We start from the raw sequence: 18281 nt of genomic DNA on the forward strand, positions 1-18281 counted from the left end.
ACCCATCTGCTCCCAAAGTTAACAAGCCATAGAATAATATACAGTGTCCAGGATTCGGGCTCAACTTACACGCCTTCTCGTCTGCAGCACATAATGTAGGCCAGGATGAGAGCGAGGAGAAGCCCCAAAAGGAATGGAAGGAGGAACGTCAACAAGAAGTCAGAGAAGAATTCCCGATCTGAGACATTGTCTGGAGGATTGAATTCACTGCCCTCCTCCAGGATCCCATCTCCATAGATAGGCACTGTGATGTTCTTAGTGGTGGGGCCTGTCTGAGGAAAGAAAACAAGGGGAAAAATTAAGGGAACAAGTCTTCTCATGCATCCCCATCCCCATTTTTTCCATCAACTTCTCTCACCAAGGTGAGGTTGCACCAGTCCACTTGGAATCGAGGGCTGAAGCTGTCATAACATGAAATGACGGGCTGCTGCTCCAATTTGCACCGGACAAGGTTGCTAGGGGACTTGGCCTCCATCAAGCACTCTGTGAAAGGATCCTTGGAACCCACCTTGATGTAAACACTGCAAGGAAGGAGGAATGAAGGAAAAACCAAAAAAGAAAATTTGAAGTTTTTCCTCTTGAATCTTGAAAAATTAATGAACAAGGTAAAGTGTTTTGAAGAAAATGCTTTTTGAACTACAATTTCCATTAATTCTGAGCACTGTAGACTGAAAAAATAACTGTTCCAACCTGATAGCATTAAACAAACTCATACTACCACACCTCCATTTCCATGGCAAAGATTCTTTAATATCTTACCCTTCCTTCCTGTTTTCAATTGGCAAAGGGACCCGGCCTCCTCGGTCCAAAGCTGAGGTAATGTTGACCACAGTTAAACCTTCTTGTTCCCACATGCTGTCCACAGCTTGCTGGAAAAGTTCCTGGGCATCAATGGGTAGCATTTCTTCCACATCCCAGTTCTTTACCAAAAAATCTGCTTGATATGGCATCTCTCCATCTACATAGAAACAAAGAACAACAGGACATGACAAAATAGAACTCCTTGGGTTTTTTTTTCTTCAATTTTTATACTATTTTTAGCTATGCCTTGTTTTAAATTGGATGTAAAACACAAGATAGGTAGGATATATTCCTGAGTATATTCCTGACATAAGACAACTCTATGAAATTTATGGAATTGCATGTTTACACTTTTCAAAACATAAAGTAGTCCAAAATCAAAAGGGGAGTTAGCGGCAGGAGAGACAAACTGGGACATGTTAAAGGCAGATTTAAAAAAACACAGGATGATAGAGGATTAGGAAGAATTGTCCCTGCCAAATTGGAATAGTTGGAGGAAGCGAAAGTAGAATTATAACTGTTTTTACTCTCTAGTGTGAAAGAGCCCTGGAGAGTCGGACAACAACAACAACAACAACAACAACAACAACAACAACAACAACATTTTATTTATATAGCGCTCTATCTCCCCAAGGGGACTCAGAGCGGTTTCCAAATAACATAATCAATACATCGCCTGATTTAAAACAAATCAGAAAGAATATCCCTACTAAAAGTAATAGAAACTGGAGACATGCAGAGACAAAGAAGGGTTAACATGCAGCATGGAGTGTGCGAAAGGTGAAAAATTTACCTGGAGATGATAAAATATTGATGATCATTGTTTGCCTCACGGTTTCATAGGTATACCTGTTATACGCCATCACCTGGACCAAAGAGGAGTAAAAGACTTTGTGTCAAACAAATAACAGGTTAATTTTCTTAATATATCCCATCATCCATTTCCAGAGATTATAAACACAAAGTTAAAATATTCTCCTCTGTAGACAAAATAACAGCCACTGAAGAAAGATTTACAAGCTGGGGGACCGAAAGCCAAACTCACAGAACTCTAATCCACTCCTCTTTGAAGATAGCCAAATATTCAGAATCAGAATATTTATGTATTCATGTATTTATTCAAGTTATATTCCATGTAAATTCCATGCTTTGAACTGAAGGTAAAGGTTTTCCCCTGACATTAAGTCCAGTCGTGTCCGACTCTGGGGTGTGGTGCTCATCTCCATTTCTAAGGCGAAGAGCCGGCGTTGTCCATAGAAGATCATGTGGCCAGCATGACTGCATGGACTGAACCTACTGTCAAAGAGAGAACCAATTTTTACAGCCCTTCAGAGGACAGTACTCCATAAAGTAAGATGTATAACTGTCCTACCAGATATATCCAAGGAAAAATGTGGCTCTGGGATAAACTGTGAAAGCTGCACCTAAACCTAGGCTGAGAACACTCTCAGGAAATGCCATGAGCAACATTTGCAGTCTTCCTGTCCAGTAGAGAAGTATAAAATGTACATACCTCAATTATTTCCACACCAACATCGTCACTTGTTGCTGACCCATAGAGATACCCCATTTCATATGGGGTGCGTTGAGTATATCGCAGCCACCGGGGCAAGTCAGGGTGATGCAGAAGATTGGCATGGAAGGTAATGGGAACTTCAGGAGGAAGGTCTGCAAAATGTCAGGCCCAGATTGATTTATTACCACCTTATCACACTGAGAAATTTCCCAGTAGTAGGAGACTTCAGCCTCTTTTCTAGCATAGAGAGGCATGGAGCTCATCACATGTTCCAGGGTTGAAAAGATTTGAGCAGAATCTAAACAAATACAATTTGAGCAGAACCTAAAATTTGAGCAGAACCTAAACAAATACAATTAATTCTAAGCTAATGTAAATGTATTTTCTGTTTACATTTGATGCTTCCTCCTTTTTCTTTCTCTATGTTTTTTTCTACTGTTGAATTTCGAGTGTCATTTCCTCACATCTATCATCATCCTTCTCATATACTGACAATGATGGTTTGGAGATGGACTTGATTATACTTAGAGATACTGAAATCACTTGGACTTCCACAGCAATTGATTAAGGATCTCATCATACTTATCCCCCCCCCCACCCCAATTTAATTCCATTTCATCGGCAATTGCCAGAAAAATGAAAGACGCACGTGGCACCTCCCGGCAACCCATGCCCCCTTTTTCCTTTCCTCATCACATGGGGGCATTAGACAAGGCACGTTGGTACCCATCGGAGAGGGGGAAAGGGCTAAAAGTATGGGTAGACCTCCATTATTACAAAAAGGATTTTGTTACAAGTAGCTGTTGTCTTCATTACTTTTTTCCCAGCTCTGAGTTGGATGCCAGCAAAGGAGAAAGAGAATAAGACAAGGATAAGACAACGTGTATAGATAACCCATCTACATGCACATTTACTGTGTTCCTTCAGCAGCAATGGGATAAAACCTCTCATCACTGTTTTTTTTTACTAGAAGAGTTCTATTATATGAGGAAAACTGAGAGAACATAACCACCAGGCAGAGTATGCAAAGCCCTTAGATTAGATAATATTGTAGATTGTATGTAATGTTTTCTGATATATAGAATGTAGTATAAGTATTGTACTTTTTTATTCTATAAAAAGTATTCTAGCTTTGTTTTTGTTTGTTTGTATATCAGTATATAGGTATTGTTTTAATTTGTCTAAATAAAAATTATTTTAAAAATTCTACATGCATAAGAAATGATTAAGAAGTAAAAGAGAGAGGGGAAATCAGAACAGTAACAATGACAGAAGAATGCCTAACCTTTATCATCCATGGTGGAAGGAAAGGCATCCTTGAAGCCCTCTTGTTCCAGTTCATGGACAAAGATCTCCCCAACCACAGCAGTGAGAGTCAGAACAGGGAGGGTGATAGCCAATCCATGGCTGAAAAGAAGTCCTGTTGGATAAAGCAGTGTGAGATTACTTCCAATATCCTGATTTAACCATATTAAAGAGAATCATAGACTGATAAAGCTGGAAGGGAACATATGTCAAGTCCTCTACCATGCAGTAATATACTGCTAAGTGGTCTAGACATATTGTCATCTAACCTCTGTTTGTCCATGGCTCTTTTGCTCAAGAGATGAGATATATATCCACCCAATAATAGTGTTCTCTGACAAGAAAACTTGGTTATTTCTTACTTACTTAGGCAATCCCTCGTAGTCCGAGGATGATGGTCCTCCAATTGTAGAGTCTTGGTGATGGGTCTCTAAGTGGCTGTGGAAAAATGCGATGTTGCATTTCAGTGTCAGTGTTGTCTTTTGTGGAGAGGTGGTTCCAAGGGAGAGTAAATGGTCAACATTTTCTAATGTTAAACCATTAAGCTGTACTTCTGGCATTGCAAAGGGATTGGCTGGTGACTGCTAGAAGAGCACTTTTGTTTTCTCAATGTTCAATGAGAGGCTGAGCTTCTCGTGTGCTTTTGCAAAGGTGTTTAGAGTGATTTATAGGTCTTATTTTAATTGTGCAGACGACGTTATCATTGGCATACTGGAGTTCTATAACAGATGTTGTGACCATAGTTTTGACTTTCGGTCTGCTGAGGTTAGATCGCTTGCCATCTGTCCAATATATGATTTCCACTCCAGTGGGAAGCTTCCCATCAACAAGATGAAGTATCATCACAATTAAGATGGAGAATAAGGTTGGGGCAATAACACATCCCTGTTTGATACCTGATTCCACCTTAAATGGGTCACTTTGAAAGCCATTGCTGTCCAAGACTGTTGCCATCATGTAATCGTGGAGGAGCCACAGGATGTTCACAAATTTGTCAGGGCAAATTTGGAGGATGGTCCAGAGAGCACTGCAATTCACTGTGCCGGATGTCTTTGCAAGGTCAATGAATGCCACGTACTGAGGTTGATTTTGTTCCCTGCATTTTTCTTGGAGCTGTTGTGCAATGAAGATCATGTCCACTGTTCCTCTGGAGGGGTAGAAGCCGTTCCAGGATTCTGGGAGGGTGCCTTCTGAAACAGGTAGAAGGCAGTTTGCAAGGATACTTGTGAGGGTTTTCCCAGCAGAGGTTAGAAGGAGATACCTCGATTTCTACACTGAGTGGCAGCAACATTCACTGTTACTTGGTTCAGTTGATGCACCCTAAGAGAACTTGGAATCCTACTGCACACATTCTAGTGTTTCTTTTGTTTTCAAAACCTAAGAGCATAACGGACATGTTATTGTTTTTGTTCTCCTTCTCTCTGCATTTTCTCTGTAATTTGTTACCTTTTGTTACAACAGCTGTTAGGTATGATCCCTGGTATTTTATGCCAGTGTTATCATGTAGCAAATTGCTTTAGGAGCTAACCTTGGATGAAAAATAAGATATAAATATTTTATCTAAATGTAGAAGTTGGTAAATGAATCCCTTTGTGCTGTCCAGGTAGCAGTGAAAAGCTGAACCAATTTTCCAAATTATACCGCGGCCAGAAAGAACTGGACTTCCGTTTTGTCAGTGTGTGCTTCTTTATTGCCTAGCTTTGCCAATGGAATGATTCATGCTTTCTGTTCTCTCTGTCCTTCTACCTATGAAAGGCTTTAGCATTAAGACCTTTTCTTACTCTGGCTTGCTATATTTATAGAGAGAGTATTCTTTTTCAAGATAATTTTCTCCTTAGAGAGTTTTTGTTCCTTGGTTGTATCTGCAGAAGGCTTATGTATTGTGCTGTTATTTGTGATCCAACTTAGGGGCTGACCAAGGGCAAGATGGATAGATGGCATCCTTGACGTGACTGACTTGACCTTGAAGGAGCTGGGGGTGGCCACGGCCGACAGGGAGCTCTGATGTGGGCTGGTCCATGAGGTCATGAAGAGTCAGAAGCAACTGAACGAATAAACAACAACATGGGTGAAAGATCTCAATAAACTCCAGTCATCAACTAACCTGATCCATCTTCAAACCCAGAAATGTGGTCTCTTTGATGGACTCAAACTACTTGTGATGTTGTCTACTTTTCCTACTGGTCTCCACTTTACTGTGCATTATTGCATTTTCCAGTGGATCGTGTTATTCCAGGATATGTCCAAAGTACAGCAGCTTCTGCTTAATCATCTTTCTTTTTAAGGGTGCATCTACACTGTAGAATTAATGCAGTTTGACACTTTAACATCTATGGCTTAATGCTGTGGAATCATGAGAGGTGTAGTTAAGTGAAGAATCAGAACTCTTTGACAGAGAAGGCTAAAGATCTTGCAGACCTACAATAGTCCTGATTCCATAGCATTTAGCCAAGGGCTGTATGAAGAGGTCCTTATAGTGATACCAAACTGTATTAATTCTACAGCTCTACAAGTGTCGCATTTTTCCAAATGAAGCAGAGAGTGTTTTAGGACAGGGACATCTGTAGGGATACCAAGGTGCTTGTTTCTAAAGCTGTTTTCCTCCCAACTCTGTTATACGCCTGTGAATCATGGACTGTCTACAGACGTCACACTCAACTCCTGGAATGATTCCATCAGCCTTGCCTCCAAAAAATCTCTTGGGAAGACAGGTGGTCAAATGTCAATGGGCTGGAAGAAGCAAAGACCACCAGAATTGAAGCAATGCTCCTACGCCATCAACTCCGCTGGACTGACCATGTTATCCAAATGCCCGATCACAGTCTCCCAAAGCAGTTACTATACTCTGAACTTAAGAACAGGAAACGGAATGTTGGTGGACAGAAAAAGAGATTTAAAGATAAGTTTAAAGCTAACCTTTAAAACTTTGACATAGATACTGAGAACTGGGAAACCCTGGCCCTTGAGCACTCTAACTGGAGGTCAGCTGTGATCAGCAGTGCTGCAGAATTTGAAGAGGCACAAATGGAGGGCGAATGGGAGAAACATGCCAAGAGGAAGGCACATCAAGCCAACCCTGACTGGGACTGCCTTCCACCTGGAAACCAATGCCCTCATTGTGGAAGAACATGCGGATCAAGAAAAGGGTTTGTTATGTCGCGCGCTGAGCCTGTAAATAGTTGTCTTTAAAACAGGACATGCAACCTTTGCCCAACGAGAAGCCTAAAGAGACATTTGCAGAGGTTTCCACCACAGTCTTTAGATGGTTTGAGAAGTACAACAAAGTCTTTTATTAATGAACGATCAAACAGAAACTTCTCTTGTCTTCAGTAAAGTTAAGTAAATGATTCCAAGCTTTTGGGCAACTGGTGAATTCCTAAACTTGCCCACGAAGGACAGGCAACTGTCTTCAATAACTTCTTCTTTAAAGGAAAATCCCCTTTTTAACTTCTCCCAGGCTGACTGAAACTTAAACCTAACTGATGTGGGCACCACTACTGGGTTGAACTGCGTCTCAAAGCACCGAGTGGACCTACCAGCAAGGCCTGTAGTCTCTTGAGCTGGAGTTCTTTGATCTTTAGGGCTGTTTCCCTGGAAATTCTCAAAGCTGTGGGGATGCTTCCCTGGAAATTCTCAAAGCTGTAGGGATGCTTCCCTGGAAATTCTTAAAGGTTGAAGCTTTTGTACAGGGAACGTTTACACATGTCCTGTAGATTGGCTAACCTAGCCGAGACTAACTAAAAAATGGCTCCCTTCCCTTCCCAATTGCCCTGAGCAAGGGGCGGGACCAAAACGTAACGATGATGGACAGGTGGCTTGCCCTATAACTGCAACCAAAAGAAGCCACCTATCTGCAGAGTCCCTGAAACCTAGGACTGCAAACAAACATTTAATGTAAAGCAAACAAAATTGGAGCTCCTGGTACAGCTGTACCAGAACAAGACTCCGCAGTAATCTGTGGACTCACTTGGAAGGTACTCAGATGTAAGTAAGTAATTCTACAGCTCATATGACTCTTAATAAAGATCAGAGTTTGCTTTAGGACTCATCGATTTGTCCATGGCAACTGAGGAATTCTCGCGCAACACAATTCAATTCAATTCTTTCTTTTCAACTTCCACAATTATATATAGAAAGAAACTTATAAAAGCTGGCATTTGTGGCTGCTTTGTTTTTGAAAGAAGCAAAATGTAATCCAACACCATCTGACCAAAATTTTGTCGATTTCCTTTCCCTTCTCACTTTAATTTCTAGCCTATTGCATCAAAGAAGCATCTGTCTCTGCAAATGCCTATGAGAGAAACACTGGAAGTCTGCATGGGCTATTTAAATCTGCTAACAACGTTTTTTTTTTTCCAAATAATTTTTATTAAACATTTTATAAATCAACACAGGGAAAGAGGGGGAACAATAACAAGAGGATAGAAAAGAAGGAAGGGTAGCACAAAAACACAACAACAAAAAACACCTAAACTAATCTAAAATGACCTCCACTCCAACCTCAGGATCTTCTCACTCTACTTCTCCAACTTACTTATCTATTCTTGTCCTCTAAAACTTTTATCTTTAAGTTTCTTTTCGTAGTCATAGAAAAAGGTCCAGTCTGTTCTCTTTAGCGATTTTCCAGTATTTCTTCTCATCAAAAAAGTTAGTTCATCCATGTCTCTTGTTTCTTTAACTTTCTCCAACCATTCTTCAATGGTCGGTATTTGGTCATTCTTCCAATATTTGGCAAAAACAATCCTTGCCGCTGTAGTGTAGTATGTAAATAATTTGTCTTCATTCTCATCCAGTTTAAAATCCGAATCTGTAAATCCCAATAAATAATACTCAGGTTTCTTTTTGAATCTCTTCTTCAACATCTTTTGTGTTTCCTCATGGACCGAAGCCCAAAACTTAGTTGTATCCTTACAAGTCCACCACATATGGTAGAATGTGCCTGTTTGTTCCCCACATTTCCAACATTTATCTGAGACATTTTGATACATATGACTAAGTTTATTCGGTGTCAAATACCATCTATAAAACATTTTATACCAATTTTCTTTCAGGTCCATGGCATATGTATATTTCAACTTTTTGTTCCATATTTGCTCCTATTCTCTAAACTGGATGGGTCGTCTTAAATTTTCGGCCCACTTAATCATACATGTTTTCACCTGTTCAGTTTCCGTTTGCCATTGGACCAATTTATTATAGAGTATTGTCACTGTTTTCTTTTGTATTCTTAATACTTTATCCCATGTGTTTTCTTCCCAGTCAAAACCAATTTTTTGATCTTGTTTGAAATATTCTTTAATTTGTAAATAATGTAACCAAGTTATATTGCCATAAGAGTTCTTGAGTTGTTCAAAAGATTTAATCTCCATTTTCCCTTTTACCAAGATGTCCTTATATCTTGGCCAAACCCTCCATCCTAATAATCTTCTTTGATGTGCCTCCATTGCTGAGACCCACAATAGTGTGTTTTTGTAAAAGAGAGCTTTATATCTCAGCCATGTCCTCAGTAGGGAGGCTCGCACAAAATGATTACCAAAATTTTTTTCTTTTAATTCTCTATTATACCAAACATATGAGTGCCATCCTACTCTCAGGTCATGACCTTCTAAATTTAAACACTTTTCTTTGTCTAACGTCATCCAGTCTCTTATCCATGACAGAGCACATGCCTCATGATAAGTCTTCAAATCAGGAAATCCCAACCCTCCTCTAGATTTTTTATCTATCAGATTTATGTAGTTTATTCTTGGCCTTTTTCCTTTCCAGACAAATTTCAATAAATCCTTCTTCCATTTTTTGAATAGGGTTTGATTTCTTATTATCGGAATATTTTGAAATAGAAATATAAGTTTTGGTAGAACATTCATCTTTATTAAAGATATCCGGCCAAGAAGTGATAGGTTTAAAGAGTTCCATTTTAGTAGATCTTTTTGAATTTTCTTCCAAACTATTTCGTAATTATTCTTCAGAAGTTGACCATTTCTCGCTGTAATCCAGACTCCGAGGTATCTAATTTTCTTAACACTCTCTATCCCCACTTGTTGTTGTATCTTTGCTTGTTTCTCCTTTTCCACATTCTTAAATAGGAGCTTTGTTTTCTTCATATTCATTTTAAAGCCTTCCACTTTTCCGAATTGTTCTATTTTAGTTATCCAATTTTGTAAATTTTTCTCCGGATCCTCAATTGTTCCTAATAGATCATCCGCAAACGCTCGTATCTTGTATTCAAATTTTCCAATTTTCGCTCCTTTTATCTTTTCATCTTCTCTAATTTTCTTCATTAGGATCTCCACTGCCATTATGAAAATCAATGGGGATAATGGGCACCCTTGCCTGGTACCCTTTGCTATTTCAAATTCTTGTGTCATTTGACCATTTATTTTCACTTTAGCTTTTTGAAATTCGTAGATCGCATTAATAGCATTATTAAATTTTTCCCCCATGTCCAATTCTTGTATTAGTATCTTGAAAAAATCCCAATTCAAATTATCAAAAGCTTTCTCTGCATCTATTGATAGAATAGCGAATTCTTTTTGATGGTTCATCTCATAATATTCCAAAAGATCTAGAACGTTGCGTATGTTTTCTTTCATATGTCTATTTGGCAGAAAACCTGTTTGCTCTTCTCCAATCCATTTATTTAAGAATAGTTTTAATCTTGTGGCCATGATGTTTGCAAATATTTTATAATCCGTGTTTAAGAGGGAAATTGGCCTATAATTTTTAATATCTGTTTCCGGGGAGCCTTCTTTGTGTATCACTGTGATCTCCGCTTCCTTCCAAGAATCTGGTACCTTCTGATATTTCATCGCTTCATTTACAATAACTTTAAGTGTTGGTAATAGCTGTTGTTTGAAGGATTTATAAAATCCCGCCGTAAACCCATCAGGTCCAGGGGCCTTATCTGCCTCCATTTTATTAATTGCTTTTTCAATTTCTTCCTCAGATATCTCTTTATTCAATGCTTCTCTATCTTCATCCGTTATTTTATCTAGCTTCATTTGGCCTATGTACTCCATAATGTCTTCTTTCATTATATTGTCCTTTGTATATAATTGAGTATAAAATCTCCTGAACTCCTCAATGATTTCTTTATCCGTCCTCAAGTCTTTGTCTGCAGTTGTTATTTTAGATATATAATTTATTTGTCTTTTTTTCCGGATTTGATTTGCTAACCATTTACCAGGTTTATTCGCATTTTCAAAAGTCTGTTGTTTTAAAAATTTCATTTGTCTTGACTGGAGTTCTAACTCCACATGGTTTTTCTCTTGTTTTAGTGCCAACAGTTGTCTCTCTATTCTTTTCGATGGTTTTCGTTTTGATTCCATTTCCTTGGCTGCTATTTCTGCTGCCAATTCCTTTATTCTTTTATTCCTTTCTCTATTCTTCCTTGATCCTTGTTGTATAAAATGTCCTCTCAGAACTGCTTTAAATGCATCCCACACCACTCGTGGCTCCATTTCATCCAATTTGTTTATTTGCAAAAAGTCTTGGATTATTTTATTGTAGTATTCTTTATCTTCTTCTGTTTTTATCAGGTTCTCATTTAATCTCCATTTTCTGAGACAGTTTTTGTGGTTAATAACAATTTCTAGAGGGCAGTGGTCAGACAGATCTCGTGGTAATATATTGATCTCCTTGACTTTTGCGGAGAGATTCCTAGTTATCCAAGCCATGTCTATCCTCGACCAAGATTGATGTCTATTTGAGAAGAAGGTATAGTCTTTTTTATCTTTATTTCTGTTTCTCCATATATCTTCTAAATCAAATTCTTTCTGAAGGTCTGTAAATTTTTGTGGAAGTTTGCCTTCCTTAGACTTTCTAGTCTTCAAGCTTTTGTCCATTTGGGAGTCCAATACCCCATTAAAATCTCCTACCAGAATCAATTCATCAAATTCCACTTCTTTCAGTTTAACATTTAAAAATTCAACAAATTTTATCTTGGGACCGTTAGGCGCGTAGATGTTACAAATCAAAATTTTAGAATCTCCAATTATCATCTTTACTGCAACACATCTTCCTTCTAAATCTCTAAAAGCCAATTCTGATTCTATTGTTTCCTTTACGTATGTAACTACTCCTCTCTTCTTTTTCTCGTATGACGAATGATATTCTTTTCCTAATTTTTTGTTCGGTAAGTGTGCTGTATGTCTATCACAGATGTGCGTCTCCTGGAGAGCTATTACGTCATAACTAGATTTCTTCAAACTATTCCAGACTTTCTTACGTTTTTGGGGGGAGTTCAATCCATTAATATTGTTAGAAAAACATTTTATTTGTCGCTCCATCTTGTTATTCATTCTGATCTAATCCCAGTCCTATGTCGCCTGAAGCCGTTTCCGCTGTTCCAGTTGTTGGTTGTTCCATACTCTGTCCTTCTTTTCCTTCTTTTTTTCGTGGTGTCATTCTCTGTGGTTTTGGATCTTTCGAGAGGTAACTATAATCCTTTGGTGATTTATATCTTGCTTTTTTAGCTTTAATTCCTTTTCTGGGGGTGGATAATCTTCTTTCTTCAGCTCCTTCAGCTCCTTCTGTTTCTTCTTCTTCTTCTTCTTCTTCTTCTTCTTCTTCCCCCCCTTCTCCCATCTCTTCTTCTCCCTCCTTTTGACTCATAAGTTTATCATAAAATACCTTTGCCTTATGTTCAGATGTCAACCAGAGTCTTTCTTCATTGTAAGTCACCATTATTCCTTCTCTTCTTTCCCACCTGAATCTTATCTCCCTCTTTTTCAGCTCCTCTGTTAGGAAAAAATATTTTCTTCTTCTTGCTAAAGTCATCTGCGGAAATTCCTTCAAGACCACAACTTTCTTTCCTTTATAACGGATTGGGTTTCTATTGCTATTATACAAGATGTCATCCCGTACCTTCTGTCTTGTAAACTTCACAATCACATCCCTATCCGTCTTATTTCTCCTTGAATAGAATGATGAGATCCTGTAAATTTGATCCACCTCTTGTTCCAATTCATCTTCCTCACACTCCAAACAACTTGCCAGCATTTTAATTACCATTTGTCTTATATCTTCTTTCTCCTCCTCCTAACAACATTTTTGTTCCATTTCTCAGAATCCTATCCACATTCTTTTTCTGAATCTCAAAGGTTTTTTTAATGTTTGTGTGCAGTTCCCGAAATACATATTTTACTCAATTATATTTGCTTGCATCTAGTGGAAAAGGAAAGGAAACTGGTGTACTTTTGATGAGCAATGAAAACATTTTCATTAATAGTCTCACAGATCATGAATAGTTTGTGAAAATTCCTTTTCAGTGTTTAGTGTCATATCATTGCATCTCATTATTCACTCACATGTCTTTTCTTTATTATAGAAAGTCCTTTTTTCCTCTTTTTTTAAAAAAATAATATTTTATTGAGAATTTTTCTTAAAATCAATTAAAAAATCCTTAAAAGGAAAGGAAAAGAAAGGAAAAGAAAAGAAAAAGAAGAAAAATGGGGGAAAGAAAAAGAAAAAAAAGTGGAAAATGGAAAAATAGAATATTTTGACTCCTGGGTATCTTCTTTGGGGTTTTCTCCTTTTCCTGCATTCTCTCTCTTTCTTCTCCCACCCTTTTTTTTCAGTCCCGGCATATAATCTTTTCCTCCTCATATCAATATTTTCTTTTTATTTGTTTTGAAGTATTCTGTGACTTGGTTCCAATTAGTTTTTTTCCTAGGATTTTCTTTGTTTTTGGAGATCAGAAATGTGAGTCTATCCATATTTCTTATATCCTGACCTTTTATCAACCAATCTTCCTCTTCCAGTATCTCTTTCCTTTTCCACAGTTTTGTGTAGCATATCCTTACTGCGGTGCAGGCCCGTAGCCAGGATTTCATTTCGGGGGGGGGGGGGGGCTAAAAAATTTCAGGGGGTTTTTTGGGGAGGGGCTGAGTTTCGGGGGGGGGCTGAGTCTGAGTGAAAGAGGGTCTAGCCTAGCAAACCTTTTGTATCATTACCCCAATACCCCCATGCATATGGGATATATTGAGAATAGTGATCAAATCATGATATTAATAAACATAACAGTTTAAATAATGCACCAGTAAGGCCTTTTCGCGAACCACCATGAGAATTTCGGGGGGGGCTGAAGCCCCCCGAGCCCCCCCCCCCCCCCCCCCCGGCTACATGCCTGCTGCGGTGGTTAGTAGAAATAATCATTTGTCCTTATTTTCGTCTATTTTTTTGTTCATGTATCCCCAATAGGAAAGTTTCTGGATTTAATGGTATCTTTGTCTCTAATGTTTCTTGAATATTTTTTGTATCTTTTTCCATTTTTTTTTTTTGCTTTACTGCACGTCCAACACATGTGGAAGTATGATCCTTCTATTTCTCCACACTTCCAGCATTTCAGATTTATGTTTTTATAATACTGTATATACTCGAATATAAGCCTAGTTTTTCAGCCGTTTTTATAGGCTGAAAAATGTTCCTCTCGGTTTATACTCGGATCAACGTTATTTAATATTTTACTCTGTTATTATTATTTTATTACATGTATTATTTTACTCTATTATTATTATTGCATTTATTATTTCACTCAATTATTATTATTACATTATTATTTTACTTTATTATTGTTATTATTACATGTATTATTTGACTATTTATTATTGTTATTATTACATTTATTATTTTACTCTATTATTACTATTATTATTACATTTCCATTATTTTACTCTATTATTATTATTATTATTACATTATGTTACTGTCTTTATTCTTATTGGAAGGATACATAAGCACATTTACGTTGAAGAAGGTTAGAATCAGAGTTGGACAGTCTTTTCTTAAATTACAGTGTTATGTAAATATTCAAAAACATTTAACCTTCTCATGCCTCAATTAATGTAATTTTATTGGTATCTGTTTTTATTTTGAAACTAACCAGTAGCTGCTGTATTTCCCACCCTAGGCTTATACTCGAGTCAATACATTTTCCCAGTTATTGTGGTAAAATTAGGTGGCACAGTTTAAATTCGGGTTGGCTTATACTCAAGTATTTCCCAAGTTTCTGTAGTGTTAAGTGCCACCTGTATGCTATCTTTATTCCATTTTCTTTCAAGTCTAGCACATAAGTGTATTTTAGTTTTTTCTTCCATATTTCTTCCCAATTTCCTTTCCTAATATTCCTTCCTATATTTTCTTTCCATCTTTTCATATATATATTTTTTCCAGAAAGCCCACTTTTCCTCTTAAGAGGACAAAAAGAGTGGGGCTGTGTCCACAGGGTTAACACCCTGAGCAGTCATTTTCCACCTTTTCTTTACACAGACAAAGTGTGATGTGAAGTGACATCTTAGGCAGACAAATCTAGCACAGGCACAGAATAACACATATTCACTATAGCCTGGGGCAAAGCAACTCTATGACCATTGCTGTGTGACTGCAGCTAACAGCAGTACAGGCAACAATGAGGAATGCTAGGAGTTGCAGTTTAGCACATGGAGTATTTCATGATTCCAATCCCTACATATACTTTTTGGAGGGTGTTTGATGAGGTTAGGTTGCAAGATCTCCATGAAATTTGAAAAACTGCATTTTTTTTAAAAAAAATGATTTTAAAAAGGAGAACATCTCTCTAACAATCTTCATGTCCTTTAGCGCAATTCAGTGATCATCTTCTTCTAACAGATCGGAGGTTCGAATCCAGGGAGAGCATAGATGAGCTCCCTCTGTCAGCTCCAGCTCTCTTTGCGAGGACATGAGAGAAGCCTCCCACAAAGATGGCAAAACATTAAAACATCTGGGCATCCCTTGGGCAACATCCTTGCAGATGGCCAATTCTCTCACACCAGAAGCGACTTGCAATTCCTCAAGTTGCTACTGGCACGAAAGAAAAAATCTTCCAGGGCACCTAGCAATTTCATGGAGACATTATGAGATAAGGTAAAACATATATTTCTCCAATTAAATTCTGATTTCCCCAATGGTTGCCTTTAGTTAAAAATGATATGAAAAAGATCCAATAATTCAATAAGCAGGTTGAACACTGTCTCTGGCCGTACTTTTCCACATATGTAGTTTGAAACTAAATTACTAATGCACCATTGAATATAATGTGTAGTTCAATTTTCAAAACCTTGGAACCAAAAAAAGAATTTATTTATTTATTTATTTATTTTATTTACTCTGTTTGTATCCCGCCTTTCTCTACCCTGAAGGGACGCAAGGCAGCTATACATATGGCAACTATTCAAAACCTTTGGACAGGTAAAGGTAAAGGTTTTCCCCTGACATTAAGCAAGTTAAAACGTGGCTATTCGAGCAAGCATTTACAAATACAGAGTAGCTAATATAGGAAATTGAATGACCTGACAATGTAATTGGACAATGCTTGGGAATAATGAGACACTGATGATGTTGCTTTTATTGCTTTTGTGATGTCTTATACTGTTTAATGTTTTTTTATCTATTATGTTTTATGTATACTGATTTATTGGAAACCGCCTTGAGTCGCCAATTGGCTGAGAAAGGCGGTATACAAATACAGTAAATAAATAAGTAAGCAGAAGAGCCGGTGTTGTTCATAGACACCTCCAAGATCATGTGGCCAGCATGACTACATGGAGCGCCATTACCTTCCCACCAAAGCGTTACCTATAGATCTACTCACATTTGAATGTTTTCGAACTGCTAAGTTGGCAGAAGATGTCCGAAAACATGCAAATGTGAGTAGATCAATAGGTACTGCTCCGGTGGGAAGGTAACGGCACTCCATGCAGTCATGCTGACCACATGACCTTGGAACATGAAAGGCACTGCAGACTACTTTAACCAGAGAAGTCAGCCATAGCAGAGCACCTGATGAACCAACCTGGACACAGCACATTATTTGAGAACACAGAAATGCTGGACCACTCTCACAACCATGTCAGACTACACAGAGAAGCCACTGAAATCCACAAGCATGTGGACAATTTCAACAGAAAGGAGGAAACCATGAAAATGAACAAAATCTGTCTACTAGTATTAAAAAACTCAAAAATTACAACAGCAAAACATCAGAGAGTAAACAATCAGGCACATCAAATCACTCTCAAAAGATTCCCCCCAGGCACTTCCAAGCCATTAAATGCTAATCAAGGTGGTCAGTTGAAACATTCACACCTAGCTCCAGCAGACAAAAGTCCTTTGTCCCATCCTGGTCATTCCACAGATATATAAACCCATTTTCCTACTTCCAACAGACCTCACTAACTCTGAGGATGCTTGCCATAGATGCAGGCGAAACGTCAGGAGAGAATGCCTCTAGAACATGGCCATATAGCCTAGAAAAACCTACAACAACCCCGTGATTCTGGCCATGAAAGCCTTCGACAATAAGTTGAGATATTGTGATGGCAGAAGATAAGTTAGGACAGCCCCTCCCAAACAAGAACACTTCAGACCCTTCCAGACAGTCCCTATATCCCAGGATCTGATCCCAGGTTTTCTGTTTATCCCAGATTATCTGACAGTGTAGACTCATATAATTCAGTTTAAAACAGAAAAACTGGGATCAGATTCAGGGATACAGGGCCTGTCTGGAAGGGCCCTTAGAGAGCATCTTACTGAAGACATTCTTTCTTCCATTTTGGCCCCTGCATTTTTGAATACACAACCCCTTCAGAGTTTTGTGTAACTACCGAGCATGTGTGTTCCTACATACATTTAATTTTAGCCACAAAATAAATGGTTATCTTGGTATTGTAATCTCCTTCTCCCTTCAACAAACATGGCAGCAGCTGTCTCTACTTCAAGCAGCCAACAAAAGAGACACTAAAATTAGAAGGTGGCAGAGAGTGCAATGAGAAAGCAGGCAAACCCACTGGCCCCTAAGACTGGGAAGCATTCCGTTCCTGCTTTTATAAGTTTCAAAAGAGATACAAGGGAATGACATTAGCATGCACTAGTTACTCCTGTGCTTTTGAACCGAGCATAGAGCTGTGTTGGCATTAAAAAAATTGAATCTTAAAAAAGCTCTCAGAGAAGTGTCTTCCCTGAGACATTCCCTTAGTTCATTGGGTTCTTAAAGTTAAATTCAGCACAACACAAAGTTTTCACCTCCATTTCCTACAAGTAGCTGTCACAGAGAAAAACACTCAAGCTTAAACCCTTGCCTTTTCTCCCATATAAACCTTACACACAAAACTTGCCTGCAAGGAAACAGTTCCCAATCAGGCGTGGTCCTGCCATCTTGCAAACTGAAAGATTTGATTGACAGAGGCAGGCTGGTATAAAAATCTATTTTTTGTCTTGCATGGAGGTTAAGACAATATAGATGAGTCCAAAGTTTAAGGCCCTTGAATTACCACGAGAGGGCACTGTAGGCCTGCCAAAATACAGATTTCTCATAGTAAATGAATGGATTTATCCACCCAGAGGAAAAGTGTTCTTGCCATACATCAAGGGAACCACTGACGGCATAGGGAAGCTGATGAGGAAACACAACACGCAAACTATCTACAGACCCACCAAGAAAATCCAACAAATGCTACATTCAGCAAAGGACAAGAGGGATCCTCTCACTTCTGCAGGAGTCTACCGTGTACCATGCAGCTGTGGACAAGTCTACATAGGGACCACCAAACGCAGCGTTGCCCAAACACGAAGGAACATGAAAGGCACTGCAGACTAATTCAACCAGAGAAGTCAGCCATAGCAGAGCACCAAATGAACCAAC

At 38.4% G+C, this 18281-nt stretch overlaps 1 protein-coding gene across 2 annotated transcripts in view; it reads right to left on the reverse strand.

Moving 5' to 3' along the window:
* Nucleotides 1-17808, reverse strand: part of SGCA (sarcoglycan alpha) — a 34632-nt gene extending 16824 nt beyond the window's left edge. The window contains exons 1-7 of one of the 2 annotated variants that reach the window (XM_060780816.2): nt 17755-17808; nt 3603-3737; nt 2315-2469; nt 1595-1667; nt 760-958; nt 359-521; nt 70-272 (exon numbers count right to left, since the gene is read on the reverse strand). In XM_060780816.2, the coding sequence (XP_060636799.2) occupies nt 70-272; nt 359-521; nt 760-958; nt 1595-1667; nt 2315-2469; nt 3603-3737; nt 17755-17794 (968 nt within the window). In that variant the 5' untranslated portion in view covers nt 17795-17808. Of the gene's footprint in view, nt 1-69; nt 273-358; nt 522-759; nt 959-1594; nt 1668-2314; nt 2470-3602; nt 3738-3988; nt 4308-17754 lie in introns of those variants that run through there. The other variant, XM_060780817.2, reaches the window with a different exon arrangement.
* Nucleotides 17809-18281: the final 473 nt, after the last annotated feature.

Source organism: Anolis sagrei, chromosome 6, assembly GCF_037176765.1.
Source record: "Anolis sagrei isolate rAnoSag1 chromosome 6, rAnoSag1.mat, whole genome shotgun sequence".
NCBI lineage: Eukaryota > Metazoa > Chordata > Lepidosauria > Squamata > Dactyloidae > Anolis > Anolis sagrei.